General features: G+C 50.5%; 1 protein-coding gene across 11 annotated transcripts in view; it reads left to right on the top strand.

The window, feature by feature from the left end:
* Positions 1–14,974, top strand: part of LOC128942077 (histone-lysine N-methyltransferase EHMT1-like) — a 120,014-nt gene that overhangs the window by 73,792 nt on the left and 31,248 nt on the right. For all 11 annotated transcript variants that reach the window (XM_054284289.1, XM_054284291.1, XM_054284290.1 and 8 more), the window contains 7 exons: positions 3,020–3,197; positions 4,912–5,048; positions 5,788–5,976; positions 6,606–6,686; positions 9,051–9,171; positions 10,899–11,030; positions 13,571–13,716. In XM_054284289.1, the coding sequence (XP_054140264.1) occupies positions 3,020–3,197; positions 4,912–5,048; positions 5,788–5,976; positions 6,606–6,686; positions 9,051–9,171; positions 10,899–11,030; positions 13,571–13,716 (984 nt within the window). The remainder of the gene's footprint in view (positions 1–3,019; positions 3,198–4,911; positions 5,049–5,787; positions 5,977–6,605; positions 6,687–9,050; positions 9,172–10,898; positions 11,031–13,570; positions 13,717–14,974) is intronic.

The raw sequence follows: 14,974 nt of genomic DNA, 5'->3' as shown, positions 1-14,974 counted from the left end.
ATATTTTTATAAACACAAGAAATCTCTTCACTCCTTTCTAGGAATTATTGTTATTCTTGTTTTTTTTTACCATTGCTGCATGTGCCTCCAAGTAAATCTTTAAGTATCTTCAAGTATCTCTCTTCCATGAGACTTAATTTGAGTTAAAAAAAAACTTTTTAGCAGAATTGCCATGAAAAACCTCACATTTAGCAGTTGTTTTGCAGCCTGTTGAAGATTTTAAATTTATTTCTCTGTTGTAATTATAGAGGCAGAGACAAACCCTAAACTAATAACATAATACTTTTTAATTTAAACATTGGATTGTGTTCTTCCAAGCAGCCTGGCATGGCCTGAGTGTGAATTCCTGGTGTTTGGGAGTAACAGCACCTTTTGTTAGAGACCAGTTGCAAATAACTGCACTTAAAGGACAAAAAATGCAGCCCTTGTTCACACTTGTGTCAGATCTGCCTGTCCCAAGCTCATTTTTCTAATTTTAAGTTAGAAATGGAAAGCATTGGATATATCAGGGGACTTGGGAATTCTCAGAATAATTGTGTAGCCAAGAGTTACTGTTAACCTTTAGATCTATAAACTCAGGACTTTTAAGAGGTATAAATAGTATTGTTGAGACTATTCTTGGCATCCTGTGCCCTGCACTCCTGACGTGCATTTTTGAAGGGGTAGAACAACTGGGAGCAGACTCAGGGGTGATCCAGAAAATGATCCTAAGGCCAATTAATTTGCTCATTCTATTAAAATTATTGAAGAGAAAGTTTAAAAAAAAAAAAAAAAGAAGTTGGTCCATAAGCGTCTCCTGGGAGTGAGAGGTTCTGATGAGACAGGGCTTTTTTAATTTAGTTGCAAAAACATAATGCATTTAATTATTTGACAGTGAGAGCAATTAAGCATTGGAACAACATATCAAAGGCTGTGGTGGATTTGTCATCTTTGAAATCCTTAATCCAAGACTTGCTGCCCTTTTAGAAAAGCTGTGGCAATTGAGCCATAAGTTATGGGCTTGCTGCAGGAATCATTGGCACTTTGATGGCCTTTTGCTGTGGGTCATTTCTGATTATCATTAGGGCTTTGCTGGGCCTGCCTCTGCCAGCACCACACACGTGGCACAGCCTGATGAGGGGAATCAGCCTCTTCCCTGTTTGTTCCCAAGGTCACATTGCTGGAGAGCAGTGGCTGGGGCTGCCTGCCTGAACCTGAGTGCTTTTATTGCTTCCTGCTTTTTATTCCAGCCTTGCTTCTGCCTGCATTCCTCTTTTTGCTGGGCTTTTTCAGCTCTTGCTTCACAAGTCCTGTAAAGAAGATTTTCTTGCAAGTGGAGCAGCACTTAAACCTTACAATCATGGAATGGTTTGGGTTGGAAAGGACCTTAAAGCCCATCCAGTGCCAGCCCTGCCATGGCAGGGACACCTCCCACTGTCCCAAATTGCTTCAAACCCCAATGTCCAGCCTGGCCTTGGGCACTGCCAGGGATCCAGGGGCAGCCACAGCTGTGCCAGGGCCTGCCCACCCTCACAGGGAACAATTCCTAATTCTCAATCTCCCATCCATCCCTGCTCTTTTTCATTGTGAAGCCATTCCCTTTTCCTGGCACTCTGTGCCCTTGTGAAGAGTTTCTCTCTTCCTTGTAATTCCTTCAGGTACTGTTAGGCTACAAAGGGTCTCCCCAGAGCCTTCTCTTTTCCAGGCTGAGCAATCCCAATTCTCTCAGTCTTTCCTTGTGTTCTGCTGCTTGTTCTCTTGTTTTGCTCTGCCAGACCTGCCTGCTGCCCAGCTGGATGCAGTGGGATAAACCAGAGGGCAAATCCAGTGTAAAATGGCCCAGCAGAGGCAGCTGCCACCCCAATGTCTGCTGACCCTGTGGCAGAGAAGGACCAGCAGGGACTTTGTTTCATTCCTCCATGTGTTTCCTTTCTCACCAGGCACCTCCTTGCTGGGCTGGGACAGGAAAATGTTTCAGTGAACTGGACTGAGGGGTCTTGCCCTGACCTTGGCTTCCCTTTGGCACACTTGACACAAAAGGCACAGGAATAAAAGCTCCATCAAACCAAGCCATGGCTGTTTAAAGAATAAACACCGATGGAAAAAGGAAACACACACACAGTCTGGACCTCTCTGTCTGAGGCTTTTAGGGTACATGAAATGGAGTTAGACACACAGGAAGGGGATTGTTTCCTAAATTAGAGGAGGAAAACATTGAAGCAACATCAAAAGCTGAGAAATGGCACTCAGGGACATGGCTGAGGGTGGACTTGACCCTGCTGGGTTAATGGTTGGACTTGGTGACCTTAAAGGTCTTGTCCAACCTAAATGATTCTCTGTGCAGCTATAGGAACCCTTCTTTCATAACCAGAGGTGCAGGATTTGACTTTGTCTTGGGTACAGGCTCAGATCAGAGCAGGTGTGAGTGGCTGTGGTGCCTGTGAGGAGCTGCAGGAACAACTCTAAAATCCTTTTGGTTTGCAGCAGGAGCCTGGAGCCTGCCTGGGGGCTGGAACAGCAGCAGCTGGAGTGGGAACAGGGGGTTAAGGGGAGCATGGACAGCTCTCAGTGTCAAGGAAGGAGCTGCTTTGGCTGTGCTTGGTGTGTGCTGGGCTAGAGGGGAGCCTTTGCTGAGGCTCAGTGGTGCCAGGTGCTGTCCAAAAGGAAAATCCCTTTCCTTTGCTGCCTGCTCCTCTAGAACAGTTGCTGAGCATGTTTGGTGTGACAGGGACCAAGTGCTTTGCTTGAGTTGGTTCCTCTTCTCCAGAGGCACCCAGTGCTGTGTAAGCAGAGCCTGCTCCTTGTCATCACCTCTGTCATTGCCTGTCACCTGCACAACCTTCAGCCCTGGGGAGCCACTCAGCCAGGCTGGCAGTGCTTGGGCAAAGCCCCCTGATCTGTGTGCTCCTGCTGGGAATGGGCTCCTCCTGCCCTCAAATAAAAGAGATTTTGGTCAAGAGAAATTAATTCAATTCATTTCCTATTTTTTTAAAATTCTTCAATCCAAAAACTCAATTTAACTTGCCTTTGTGTTTTCCAGCATGCAAGTAAAGACCCCAAAGATGGGAGAGACAGCAGAGATCAGAAGGAATCCAAGGAGAAGGAGTTTGAGAACATGCTGGACTTTGTGAAGCCGTTGGCGTTGCCCTCTCTCCCGGGCCTTCACCAGTCACTACCTCAGAACCAGAGCTATGTGGCCACCACCAAGGCACAGACAGGTAAAGGGAAGGGCTGGAATGTTGGAATCCTGAACAGCTCCCAACTCCCAAAGCTGTGGGGTTGAGAGGGAGATGAGGAGGTTAAAAGTCTGTTAATACCTTTTTGCCACTCAGTCTCCTCCAGGGTTCCCTTCCCTTTTTTCTCCTTTTCTTAGAGGAGACACTTTGATCCCTTTTCCTCTGGGATGTTCTGAGAGGTTTCTATCAGTTCTGTAGGGCTTTGAATATCTCCACAGCTGCTTACCAAGAATTACAGCCTTATAAATAAAATTAATTGGGTTCACAGAATTTTTTAAGTGGTCTCTTCATAAATTCTGGTGAAATTTCATTACCGTGGAAGATGAAAAAACGCTTCCGAGGAACAGGCTGTGCAAGTGCAAACAATACCAGTGGTGCTGAAGCTGGCAGCTCCTAAAAGAGCCTGCACCGAGCATCCCTGTGCTGTGCACTCACCTCAGTCAGCAGCAGGCAGGGAGCTGCGATGGCTGCTTTGATTAGAAGGCCAAGAGGGAGACTTAACAAATTAAGACCCAATCAAAGCAGTGAAAGGAATCAAACAGACTTCCATAGGAGGTGTAAAATGAGGTGAAATGGCAAACAGCTCTTTATGTAAGGTGCCTTTTCCCCCCCCTGTGTTCTTCAGTTACTGTCAGATTGCTTCCATTGTCAGTCGGTATTGTTGGCCTTGCAGTCTCAATTTGAGCAATTGGATTCCATTCAGCCTTCCACAACACCAGCAGCACTGCCAAATGCAGGATAATTTCAGGATTGGATGCTGTGTGTGCTGATGGAGGGGCCAGAAGGAGTGTGCAGAGGGCACTCAGGGTTTGGGCAGCCCTGGCATGAAGGTGTCTATGTGATCCGTGTGTCATCTTCTGCTTGTCTTGTAAATAAATCTGTTGGACTAGGAAGTTTTCCCAGGTTTTGCCCTCAGGTGTGGTTTCATAGAATCACAGAAGGTTTGGGTTGGAAGGGACCTTAAATCCCACCCAGTGCCAACCCTGCCATGGCAGGGACCCCTCCCACTGTCCCAGGTGCTCCCAGCCCTGTCCAGCCTGTAGCCCACAACGTGCGAGCACAGGGAGCTCCAACTGCATCCTGGAGTTCCCTTTGCAAGGCATTCTGCTCTCAGTGCTTCTCTCGAACTGTGGGTGAAACCTGTTTAATAAGAATAGCAAAGATGGGACTGTTTTATCTAGCTAAGGTGGTGAGAAAACTGACTTAAAAATTGGTGCTGATCCTTTTTATTACAATCCTTAGATGTAATATTTTTATACACATGAGAGATCTTTTCACCCCTTTCTGGGAATTTTTGCTTTTTTATCATTGCTGCATATGCCTTTAAATAAATCCTTACTGCATGAGACTTAATTTGATTAAAAAAAAAACTTTTAGCAGAATTGCCATGAAAAAGTCACATTTAGCAGTTGTTTTGCAGCCTGTTGAAGATTTTAAATTTATTTCTGGCCTTGGGCACTGCCAGGGATCCAAGGGCAGCCACAGCTGCTCTGGGCACCCTGTGCCAGGGCCTGCCCACCCTCACAGGGAACAATTCCCAATTCCCAATATCCCATCCAGCCCTGCCCTCTGGCACTGGGAGCCATTCCCTGTGTCCTGGCACTCCAGGCCTTGTCCCCAGTCCCTCTCCCCTGTTCTCTGTCCCTTCTTTTCATTCCTGAGCAAACTTTGGGTTCCCTCTGCTCCTCTCTTGCAGCTGCTGCAGTATCTCGGAAGAAAAAGCGGAGAATGGGAACCTATAGCCTGGTTCCCAAGAAAAAGACCAAAGTGTTAAAACAGAGAACAATGATAGAGATGTTCAAGAGCATAACTCATTCCTCTGTGGGTGCCAAGGTAAGGGCAGCACTGAGCTCACTGCACATGTTTGTTGTCACTTCCATGTCCCTTGTTTTGGACACCAAACCCATGTGGAGGTGCAGGGGTGTCCTGGCTTGTTGGGATCAACATTTTCCCTTCTGAGTCTCCTCTTCCCTCTGGCTGCCCAGAGCAGCCTTGCTGCTTTGGGAATGACTGTTCCAGAGGGGCTGTTCAGGTACCAGCTGCTAAACAAACCTTTCCCAATGAAAGTTTCACTTCTGTCTGTGAATCCTGGGCAACTGGAGAGATTTCAAGCAGGCCCCTTTTTGTTTTGGTCCTCAATGTCTCATGTTGGTGCCTGAGGCTGTACAGAAAAACACTTGAGTACTTATAAAAGTTTAGACATGGACTCACTCCTGATGAAATTCTGCTTTTGCTGCAAGCTGTGCCCTGAAGTTTTGGGCTTAGAATTCAAGGAGAACAGTGCTGGGATTTCAAGGAGTGATATGAAAATCTCAATGTGATGTAACTTCCCTTTCCGTTCCCTGGAAACCTTCCTGCATCCCTCCATGCTTCAATGGAGTTCTCCTCCCCTAACCATGTGAGTCTGCAGTGGCTCCTTGTGGTCCCCAAGTCCAGCAGGGTGAGGTGACAATGGCAGGAGCTCTGCATGGACACACAGCCAGCTTTAGAGCTCCAGGCACAGAGGGGAATCTGGGATGGATCTCAGGAATTGATGTTGTCTTTGTGTCTCGTGTGCTTGGGTGACCTGCAGAGTGACAAGGAGCTGGGGGATGGCAGCCCCCACGTGAACGGGGAGAGCATAGATGTGGACTCTGAGGAGGAGGACTCGGATGATTTGGAAGAGGAAGATGATCATGGAGCAGATCAGGCAGCCATGTTCCCTGGGGATGACAACAGGACCTCCAAGGACAGCGCGTCCGACGCAGACAACGCCAGGAAGGTGATTCCTGTGCCCTGCTGGGGCTGGGGAGCAGCATGGGGTGGCAGGGATGGAGGGGCATGGATTGAAGCAATTTCTAGGGTTTTTTTCACCTGCAAGATGGCAGCAATGGTAGAAAGGCCCTTTGTGACCATTTCCCATTGCACCTCTGAGGGTCTCCCCACCTCCCCCCCAGTTCCAGCCCTACACAGTTCTGGGATCCACTCTGCAGAACCCCAACCATGGGGTTCTGGGATTTCCTGAACCAATAGGAAACATCTTCCCAGCCTTGCTTGGGAAAGCACTAAAATAATCCAATTGCTTTTTCCCCTCAAATTTTGATACACAGTAGAGGCATGAGGCTGGTTTGGGATTATCAAAAAAGTTGAAATTTAGTTGGAAAACTTTATTCTGGAGTGGAATTTTTTTTCCTCTCTCTGTCATCCCCACGGGTGTTCCATGATGTGGTTGGAGCTCACTGGGCTCACTCAGTGCATGTGCAGCTTGGGGCTGGGGTGCTCTGGTGTGTGTGGGCACAGCAGGATGGTGGGGGATGCTCTGCTGGGATCACCAGGGGTGTGGGGGATGCTCTGTGTTGGGAGACCCGACCTGACTGACCCATTCTGTTCCTGGGCAAATGGTGGCTGCAGATCGATGATGGCGAGTCTGAGGAAGAGCAAGAGTCTGTAGAATCAGGGGAGGAGGAGGAGGATGGAGACGAGTCTGACTTGGTAAGCTGGGCTGCTAAATGTGTTTTTCAGCCCGTGGCCTGTTGATAATAATTTTTCCCCTTTGCACTGCTGCCAGAAAGAGAGAGAGAGAGCAAAGCCAAAGCGGTGCAGTTTCAAGTCTCCTTGACAAAACTCATTCTCTGAAACCACCCACACACCCGAGTATTGTTTTCCACAAGGTGCTTAACCCTGATCCGTGGCACAATTAATTACATTCTGATGCTAACTAATGGGCTTTTGTTGTTTTCAATGAGGTGTTGACTGCTTTTAATCATTTGAATGTTAGCAGAGGTGTTTAAGGGTGCCTGAGTTCCTCAGATGCGCTGTTGGCACCGGGTAGGAGCCAGCAAAGCTTTATCTTCAACCCCAACTTCTGCTGGGGTGGGGTTGTTCCCAGACCCACTGGCCCAGCCCACAGCCTAAATTCAATGTTCCTGGTGAGCAGCTCTTGCCAGGGAGACAAACAGCTCTCAGACAGACAGACAGACAGGCACTCTCCCTGGGACCTTGGTCGTACAGCAGCAGGTCAGGACTTTCAGCAGCTGCTGGGGATTTCTACTTTTTATTTTTAGACGGTTGGTGAAGAGAACCTGGTGATTTTTAAATTTAGGTTGTTCGTTGAAGTCTCTGCCTGCCTCCTTCCCCTTTCCTTAAAATCTGTCCTTCCACAGCCTCTCAGGCTGAGGAGCCAGCATTTCAGACACCCAGCTCTTCAGCAAGAGTGGAGAAAATTCTTGATGTGTTGAGCTGAAGGTGGAATCATGCTCACAAAACACACCAAGGGAATCCCTGAAGCTGTTCAGGGTCTTGTTCCCCACATTCTGACCCTGCAGCAGCCCAGAAGGAGCAGGGGCTGCCTGGGCAGCCTGGGTGGCTCAGGCCAGTCTGTTGTCCATGGCTTGGGCTGGGACTCACACCCAAACTCCCAGGTGGGATCTCCACGTCCTGGAGAGAGGTTGGAGCTCTGCTGAGTCACTCAGCTCCCAGGCAGGACTGGCTCTCACACAAACCTCTCCCCACGAGCAGAGTGATGCAGTTGGGGTAAAGCTGGGCCCACACTCAGGGGTTTTGGGGCAGCACAGACACCCTGGAGAGCCAGGCCTCAGCTCCACGTGTTCCCTCACTGGGACAGCAGGGCCTGGCACAGCTGCCTGTGGAGGCAGAGCCTGATCCAGCTGCTGGTAGTGGTACCAGGAGGTTTTCCAAGGCTTTGCTGGCAGCTGGATAAGCATCAGGAGCTGACAGTTTCAGTCTGAACATGAATTTTATGATGGCTGCATTAAACCCTGGCAGGGTTGGGGTGCCTGATTCCTGTTCTGATGTTGACTTTGAAACCCCACCCCAGACGACTGTGAATTTTTTGAAACCAAAACCCAAAGTCTGTTGTTGAGATTCATACGTGTGGCTGAGTATTTGCTGCATGACTGGTCTGTGCTGTGCCTGGCTCAGGGGCTGCTCTGCTGCCCTGGAGCTCAGTTCCCCTAGGTCCACTCCAGCCCTGCCAGGTGGCCCTTCAAGTGCAAAGTGGGTTTTTTTGTGGAGAAACATGAATATTTGAGTTTGAAAACCCAACTGCCAGAGCTCAAGAGGCATTGGGACAACCCTCTGAGGGACAGGGTGAGGTGTTTGTGCAGGACCAGTGTCACAGGGCTTGCAAGGGTTGCAGGATGAAGGGAGAGACGAGAATGTTGACCTCATGTTTAGGAGGTTTGATTTATTATTTTATGATATATATTACATTATGACTGTACTAAAAAGAAGGAAAAGTTCTCAGAAGGAGAAGCTAAGAATAGGAAAGGAATGAATAACAAAGGAGCTCTCTCTGATTCTGTCCCAGAGAGAGCTCGGTCCTTGATTGGCCATTAACTATACACATCTAACATGGGCTAATCACAGGTGCACCTCTTGCATTTTACAGCAGCAGATAACCATTGTTTACATTCTTTTTCTGGAGCCTCATCTTCCTAGAAGGCAAAATCTTAAAGAAAAGATTTTTATGAAAAGATATCTGTGACAGACCAGAAGCTGGACTTGGTGCTCTTTGTGGCTCCCTTATTGCTGAGGATATTCTGTGATTGTACAATGATTTTTTGGGAGAAGCTGGAAGTGTGCATGTGCCTGCCCACCTGCAGTGCTGCTCATGAGCGTGGTGTGAGGGCCTCCATGGAAGAGAAAGCGCAGCCTGGCCTGCTGAGCTGACAGGAAATCCACCCCCACGTGTGCCTGGGTTTCCTTTGCAGTGCTATAAAGGCACCTTAGCAGCCCTTGGTTTCAGAGCCCTGCTGGAGCTGGGTGAGGGCTGCTCCACAGAGGGACCCTGGTGCCACCATGCCTGACGTGCACGTGGCCTCTCTGCTTCCCCAGAGCTCCGAGTCCAGCGTCAAGAAGAAGCTGCTGAAGAGGAAAGGGAAGACAGACAGTCCATGGCTGAAACCCACCCGCAAGAGGAGGCGGAGGAATAAAAAGAAACAAGGAGGTGTGCTAGGTAATGGATGGGGGTTTGTTCCTGAATTCCACCCCAGGGAAGGACCTGAGGCCTGGGCTCACCCTTCCTTCCCAAGGCTGGGCTGTGTGAGGAGCCAGGCTGTGAATTGCCCCTCACTGGCAGGGGCTGCTGGTGTCACTGTCACAGCAGAACTTGTGGCTTTGTCCTTGGAATGCTGGAGGAGCTTTATTTTGTTCACCAATCCCTTTATTTTGGAGTATCCAAAAAAAGGCCTTGTGGGGCTTACAAAAAGGAGGAAGAGGAATTTTATATGGGGAGATAGTGACAGGACAAGGGGGAATGGCTTCGGACTGAGAGACAGGAAATTGATGCTATCTATACAGGAGAAATTGTTCCCTCTGAGGGTGCTGAGGCCCTGGCACAGGGTGCCCAGAGCAGCTGTGGCTGCCCCTGGATCCCTGGCAGTGCCCAAGGCCAGGCTGGACAGGTCTGGGAGCAGCCTGGGACAGTGGGAGGTGTCTCTACCATGGCAGAGTTTGGAATGGGATGAGCTTTAAGGTCCCTTCCCACCCAAAGCAATCTGGGGTTATGTGATGTGTCCATGTGGATTCCTGTCCCATGAGCTCCAGGGAGGATGTTTGGATGCAGAAGGACAGAAAGAACCAGCCTGGAGTGGTGCTGCATTGTTTTTGTGTGGGTGCCTGTGCAGCTGAATGGAATGTGCAGCTTGGCTTGGCTCCCTGTGGAAGAACCACAAGGAAGGAGCTGCCTCGGGCCCATCCCAAGTGTGGGTGTTGTTCAAGGTCCCTCTTGTTTGTCCTGAGTCACTGAGCACCAAAAAATGTCTCAAGTGAGCTCTGTTGAGAGGTGGGGAAAGGCAGGATGTGATGCTTCTTGCTTGGGAAAGGTAACAACATGGGAGAGATAAGTGGAGAGTGCAGCTGTGCCTTCAGCCTCATTGCTGGGGTGTCATACATCCACTGTCACCAAAGCAGTGAATAAAAATTCATTTTTATTCTTCTGGGTTTGCTAATTCAGGGCAAAAGGATCATTTTTGTATCAGCAGCTTTTTGGTACTTGTGAATGAATTGACCATTTTCCAGCCTCTGCTCTATGGCTGGGCTCTATCACTCACCTGGCTCCCTCCTCTTCCTCCCAGTATGCCATAGGGACCCTTGAGCCCTGTCACAGCAAATACCTAATTCTGCATTTCACCTGCAGGCTGGTTTTCTTCCCCTTCAGCTGGTCTGGAAGGGCACCCAAACCCTCTTGGCCAAGCTGGACTGGCAGAAGCAGAGCAGGAGAGAAAGTGAAGCCAAGGGAGTGCAGAGACACCGAGTTCCCTGTCCCACAATCCCTCCCCAGCAGAGCTCTGCTCACTTGGAGGCACACCTTGACTTTTTGTGTTTCCCCTCCCACTCAGCTGGACGTCACCTGCCTCATCCTCCTCCTGAGGTGCAGTTGGCCCTGCCTGGCCAGTGTGTACCAGGCTGGGGGCAGGGGGTGCTCCAGCCATGGGTCACCCCTTCCTTGTGCCCTTGCTGAGGCTGAACCCATCTCATTTGTCCCCTGTTGTTGTTCCCTGCCTGGGTGGAGGTGGCACACTCAGTGTGAGCAGAGCAGTGCCCAGCCATGCCCAGATATTGGTGGCACATTCCCTGTGCTCTGCCCTCGTGGTTCCCACAGGGACCCTGCACAGCCCGGGCCTCACAGCCATGGAGTGGCTGTTCCTGTGGGGTTTTTGTGAATCCCCTGTTCCCATCCAGGTGCTGAAGCCTACAAAGCCTCGCTGGGCAGCAGGGAGGGCCCCAGCCAGGAGAACAGCATGGAGTACATGGAGGTGTCCCTGGATTCCCTGGACCTCCGGGTGAAGGGGATCCTCTCCTCACCTGCGGGAGGTGAGTGCTGGGCTGGGCTCGGCTTGGGGGTGAGTTGGAGGTGGGGATTGGGTTGGGGTCGAGGTTGGGTTTGGGGTTGGGATTGGGGCTGGGTTTGGGGTCAGGGCTGGGTTTGGGCTTGAATTTGAATGTGAGACCAGGTTTGGGGTTGGAACTGTGTTTGGGGTCGGGTTTGGGGTCCCTTTGTTCCGAGGGTGGCGCCGTTCGGGGCCCCGGCTGCCCCCTGGCGGCCACAGAGCGCGCAGAGCAACGGGAATGGGGCGGGAGCGGGATCGGGATGGGGTTAGGGATGGGCATAGGATGGGGATTGGGGATTGGGATGGGATGGGGGTTAGGGATCGGGAAGGGATGGGGGTTAGGGATTGGGATTAGGGATCGGGATGGGATAGGAATTAGGGATCAAGATGAGGGGGAGGATAGGGCTGGAGCAGGGATGAATGTTGGGATAGGGATGGGGATGAGGATAGGCATAGATATGGGGCTGGATTTGGGATAAGAATGGATATGGGGCTGGGTTGGGCATGAGAATGGATATGGGGCTGGGTTGGGGATGAGGATGAGGATGGATATAGGGCTGGGCCGGGGATGAAGATGGATATAAGGCTGGGTTGGGGATGAGGATGGATATGGGGCTGGGTTGGGGGTGAGGATGAGGGCAGGGATGGGGCTGAGGTAGGAATGCAGCTGGGATGAGAATGAGGAGGAGATGGGAATGGGGCTGGGCTGGGGGTGAGCATGAGAATAGGGATGGGGCTGGGCTGGGGATGAGAGTAGGGATGGGGCTGGGATAGAAGTAGGGATGGATTTGGATGTGTGTGAGGATAGGGAGGGCACTGGGATGGAGTGAGGGTGTAGATGGGATACCAGTTCCAGTGAGGCACGTTAGCTCAGGAATACACTCACCAAGGGTCCCAGGTACTGCCCCAGCCCTCCTGTCCTACTCAGCAGCTCCCTCCATTCCCTGAAATATGCTGACTCAGCATCCCCCCAGAACTGCTGCCGCTGGATTCCCTCAGGAATGCTTTGTTCAGCCCTGGGAAGGGAAGGGGCTGGTGCTGGGCCCTGGGTGCTGAGCCCCAGCTGCTGCTCCCAGTGCTGAACTCTCCTCACATCCAGAATCCCCTGGCTGGATCTGCCTGTCTGTCCCCACTGCTCCCTCAAAGCTTGTCTGGCTCCTTTGATAGAGGCACTTCAAAGAGAGGGTGGGAGCCTTCCCCACCAAGGGAGGGTCAGGAGGGATGAGGGATGCTTTCACCACAGCCTCTGGATGTCAAACAGATTAGGGAAGTGACAGCTCAGAAGGAGGAATGAGCTTTGTGATTTGTGCTCCCAGAGAAAACTCTTAAACCTTTAAGATCTTGACAGGATTTTACATGAAAACAGCAAGGACTTTCCCTGGCCTTGTGTGTCTTGAAATATCCCTTTGCTAGGCTTGGGCTTGCAACTTGTTGGCTCAGGGAATTCCTGATGGGATGAAAAGGGTTTGTGCTTGGCTGGCAGGGTCAGAGGCACGGGCAGGGAGCTCTGGGGGAAGCTGAGGAGGAATCTCCCCCAGGGATGAAGTGAAATCTGCAAAACCTCACAGCAAGAGAGCTCTCCATTCCCATTCCAAAGCTTGAAAAATAGCAGCAAGCTTCCTTCTCAGTGTGAGTCAATCCATAGCAGTGGGCAGGGAAAGCTTGGGATGGAAGCTTGGGATGAAGGCTTGGGATGAAAGCTTGGGATGAAGGCTTCAGGGTGAAGCATCCCCAAGGCCAAAGGATTCTGTGCTGCAAACATTGCAGAGATGATTTGGTGCTGGTCTGGAAGAGGAGGGTAGGACTGGAATCACCCCCCTTGTCACTAGGCCAGTTTGGCAATCCTGGGTCACCCAGTGATTGATTTAAATCCAGAGGAACTACAGGAATATTCCCACAGTGATCCCCCTCCAAAGCCCTCATCCACCTTTCCACAGGTTTGTAAATGTTCAACATCTCAGAGCAATGAGGAAAAGAACATTGGAGCATCTTGCTGCTTTCTTTCCCCTGGTTTGTTCTCTTTCCAAAATAAATAATTTGTGGTTGGCTGACACCAAACAGTCCCAGGAATTTTGTTTTCCCATCTGTGTAATAAGCCTTTGCAAATAGGAGTTTGTGCTTTCCTGATCATCTCTATTTATCACTCCACTGCCTATTCAAATTTCCAGCTCTGGGTGGTTTCCTGCAAATTTCCTGGTGCCAGAGCCCAGTGTTGTGAGGAGGAGAGAGAGGCTGATAAAACCCTGCACCTCATTGCTTGGCCTTTCTGAGGCTTTCTCAGAGTAAACTGATCTTAACTTATCACTCTTGCTTTCAGCACAGCCAGCTGAGTGTGGCTGGACTTGGAAAAGTGCAGGAGGCTTTTGCAAACTCCAGCTGGTGTGAAAGGGTCTCTTTTACAGGGTGCTGCTAAAGCCTGGAGAGCATTGACATGGAATGGGAAGGTGTCACAGGGTGTTGGTGGACTGAATCCTTTCTCCTGGCAGAGAACTGGAGTTAATTCCCTGTTTTTCTGTGCCCCAGGTCTCTCCAATGGCCCTGAAGCCATGGAAGTGGATGGTCTGCAGGAGGTGCCCCTGTGCAGCTGTCGGATGGAAACCCCCAAAAGCAGAGAGATCACCACCCTGGCCAACAACCAGTGCATGGCCACAGAGAGCGTGGACAACGAGGTAGGAGCCTGTCCTTTAGCTCCCCACAGCCTTCCTGCTGAGGACAAGGCCAGACAGGGTGACAGGCAGTGCCAGGAGCACGTGTGGGGTCACCCAGGGGCTCTGGGCCTAGACTGGGACCCGCTGGTGTGAGGAGTGGCAGGGCCCGTGTCCCCCAGCACTCTGTGCCTGTCCCACCCTGGGTGAGGCCACTGGGGAGGGAGCAGCTCTGAGCCTGCACTGGGAGAGGCTCTGGGTGCCTCTCCTGGGCTTGTCCTGGCCTGTGAGGCTGGATGGGGTTGATGTAACATTCACACCTCAGGCTCAGGTACAGGAACCTGCAGCAGAGGGAGAAAATGCGCTCAAGGATTGGAGCTGCTTTCCCTTGACTGTGCAGGACCTGCTGCAAACCTTTCTGTGGTCGGGTGTTGAGTTCAGGAGCTTGGCATGGCTCTGCTGCCCCAGCCTTTCTCTGTCCTCCTCTCTTTCTGTCCCAAAGCTTCCACCCTGGTCTGACAGGGATTGCACTCGATGCCTTTGGGTCACAGCCAGGCTGCTCGGGCTCTGCTGGTTCCAGAAGTGTGGAGGGGAGTGGCAGAAGTGACTCCATTCCACAATCTGGAAAGGGAGAACTGCAGGACAGGAATGCTCTTGATGGATTCTCCTTTCACTGGGTTTCTCTTCAGCTTCAGCCTCACTGCAGCTCTCTCACACTCACCAGTGGTAGCACAAGGAGTGAGAATATCCCTAGTTCTTCTGTAGGATCCCAGGAGAAGGGTGGATGGAGGGACAAAGGGATAATCAGGTTTGTAGACCAGCTCTGCTTCTGTTAGTATGTGCTGGTACCTGCAGAGAGAGGAATTTCCAAAGAATGGCAAAATTGGTTCATTAAAGAGAAAATGTCCTGGGAGACTCATCAGAGAGAGGGGGGACCCCAGGGTTTCTAAACAAACACAAGGTGTGTGAAGGAATTGCTGCTCCTGGCTATGGTGAGTTGACAGTTCTGTCCCTGGATAAATCACAGGGAGGAATAGCAAAGGCCATGCTTTATGTTAGATTCTTTTTGATAATGGGATAAGTGACTCAGAGATGTTAGAGGAATATTATATGTGTGAATAATGGCTTCTCCAGACTGTCATGTCCTTGGAGAGTGTTATAAATAGTCATGAGCACCCTGCTGCACTCTCTAATGGTTGGAAAATAGCAATTAATCATGTTGAACTTGTTCTAGAGTTTCTAGCAAATAATAAAGTGTGGCATAACAGCTCAGGGTCTTCCT

The sequence above is a fragment of the Melozone crissalis genome, unplaced genomic scaffold (genome assembly GCF_028551555.1).
Source record: "Melozone crissalis strain CALT ecotype California unplaced genomic scaffold, PUWL_Pcris_2 ptg000041l_1, whole genome shotgun sequence".
NCBI classification, from domain to species: Eukaryota; Metazoa; Chordata; class Aves; order Passeriformes; family Passerellidae; genus Melozone; species Melozone crissalis.
This window is presented reverse-complemented; position numbering and strand designations above follow the sequence as displayed.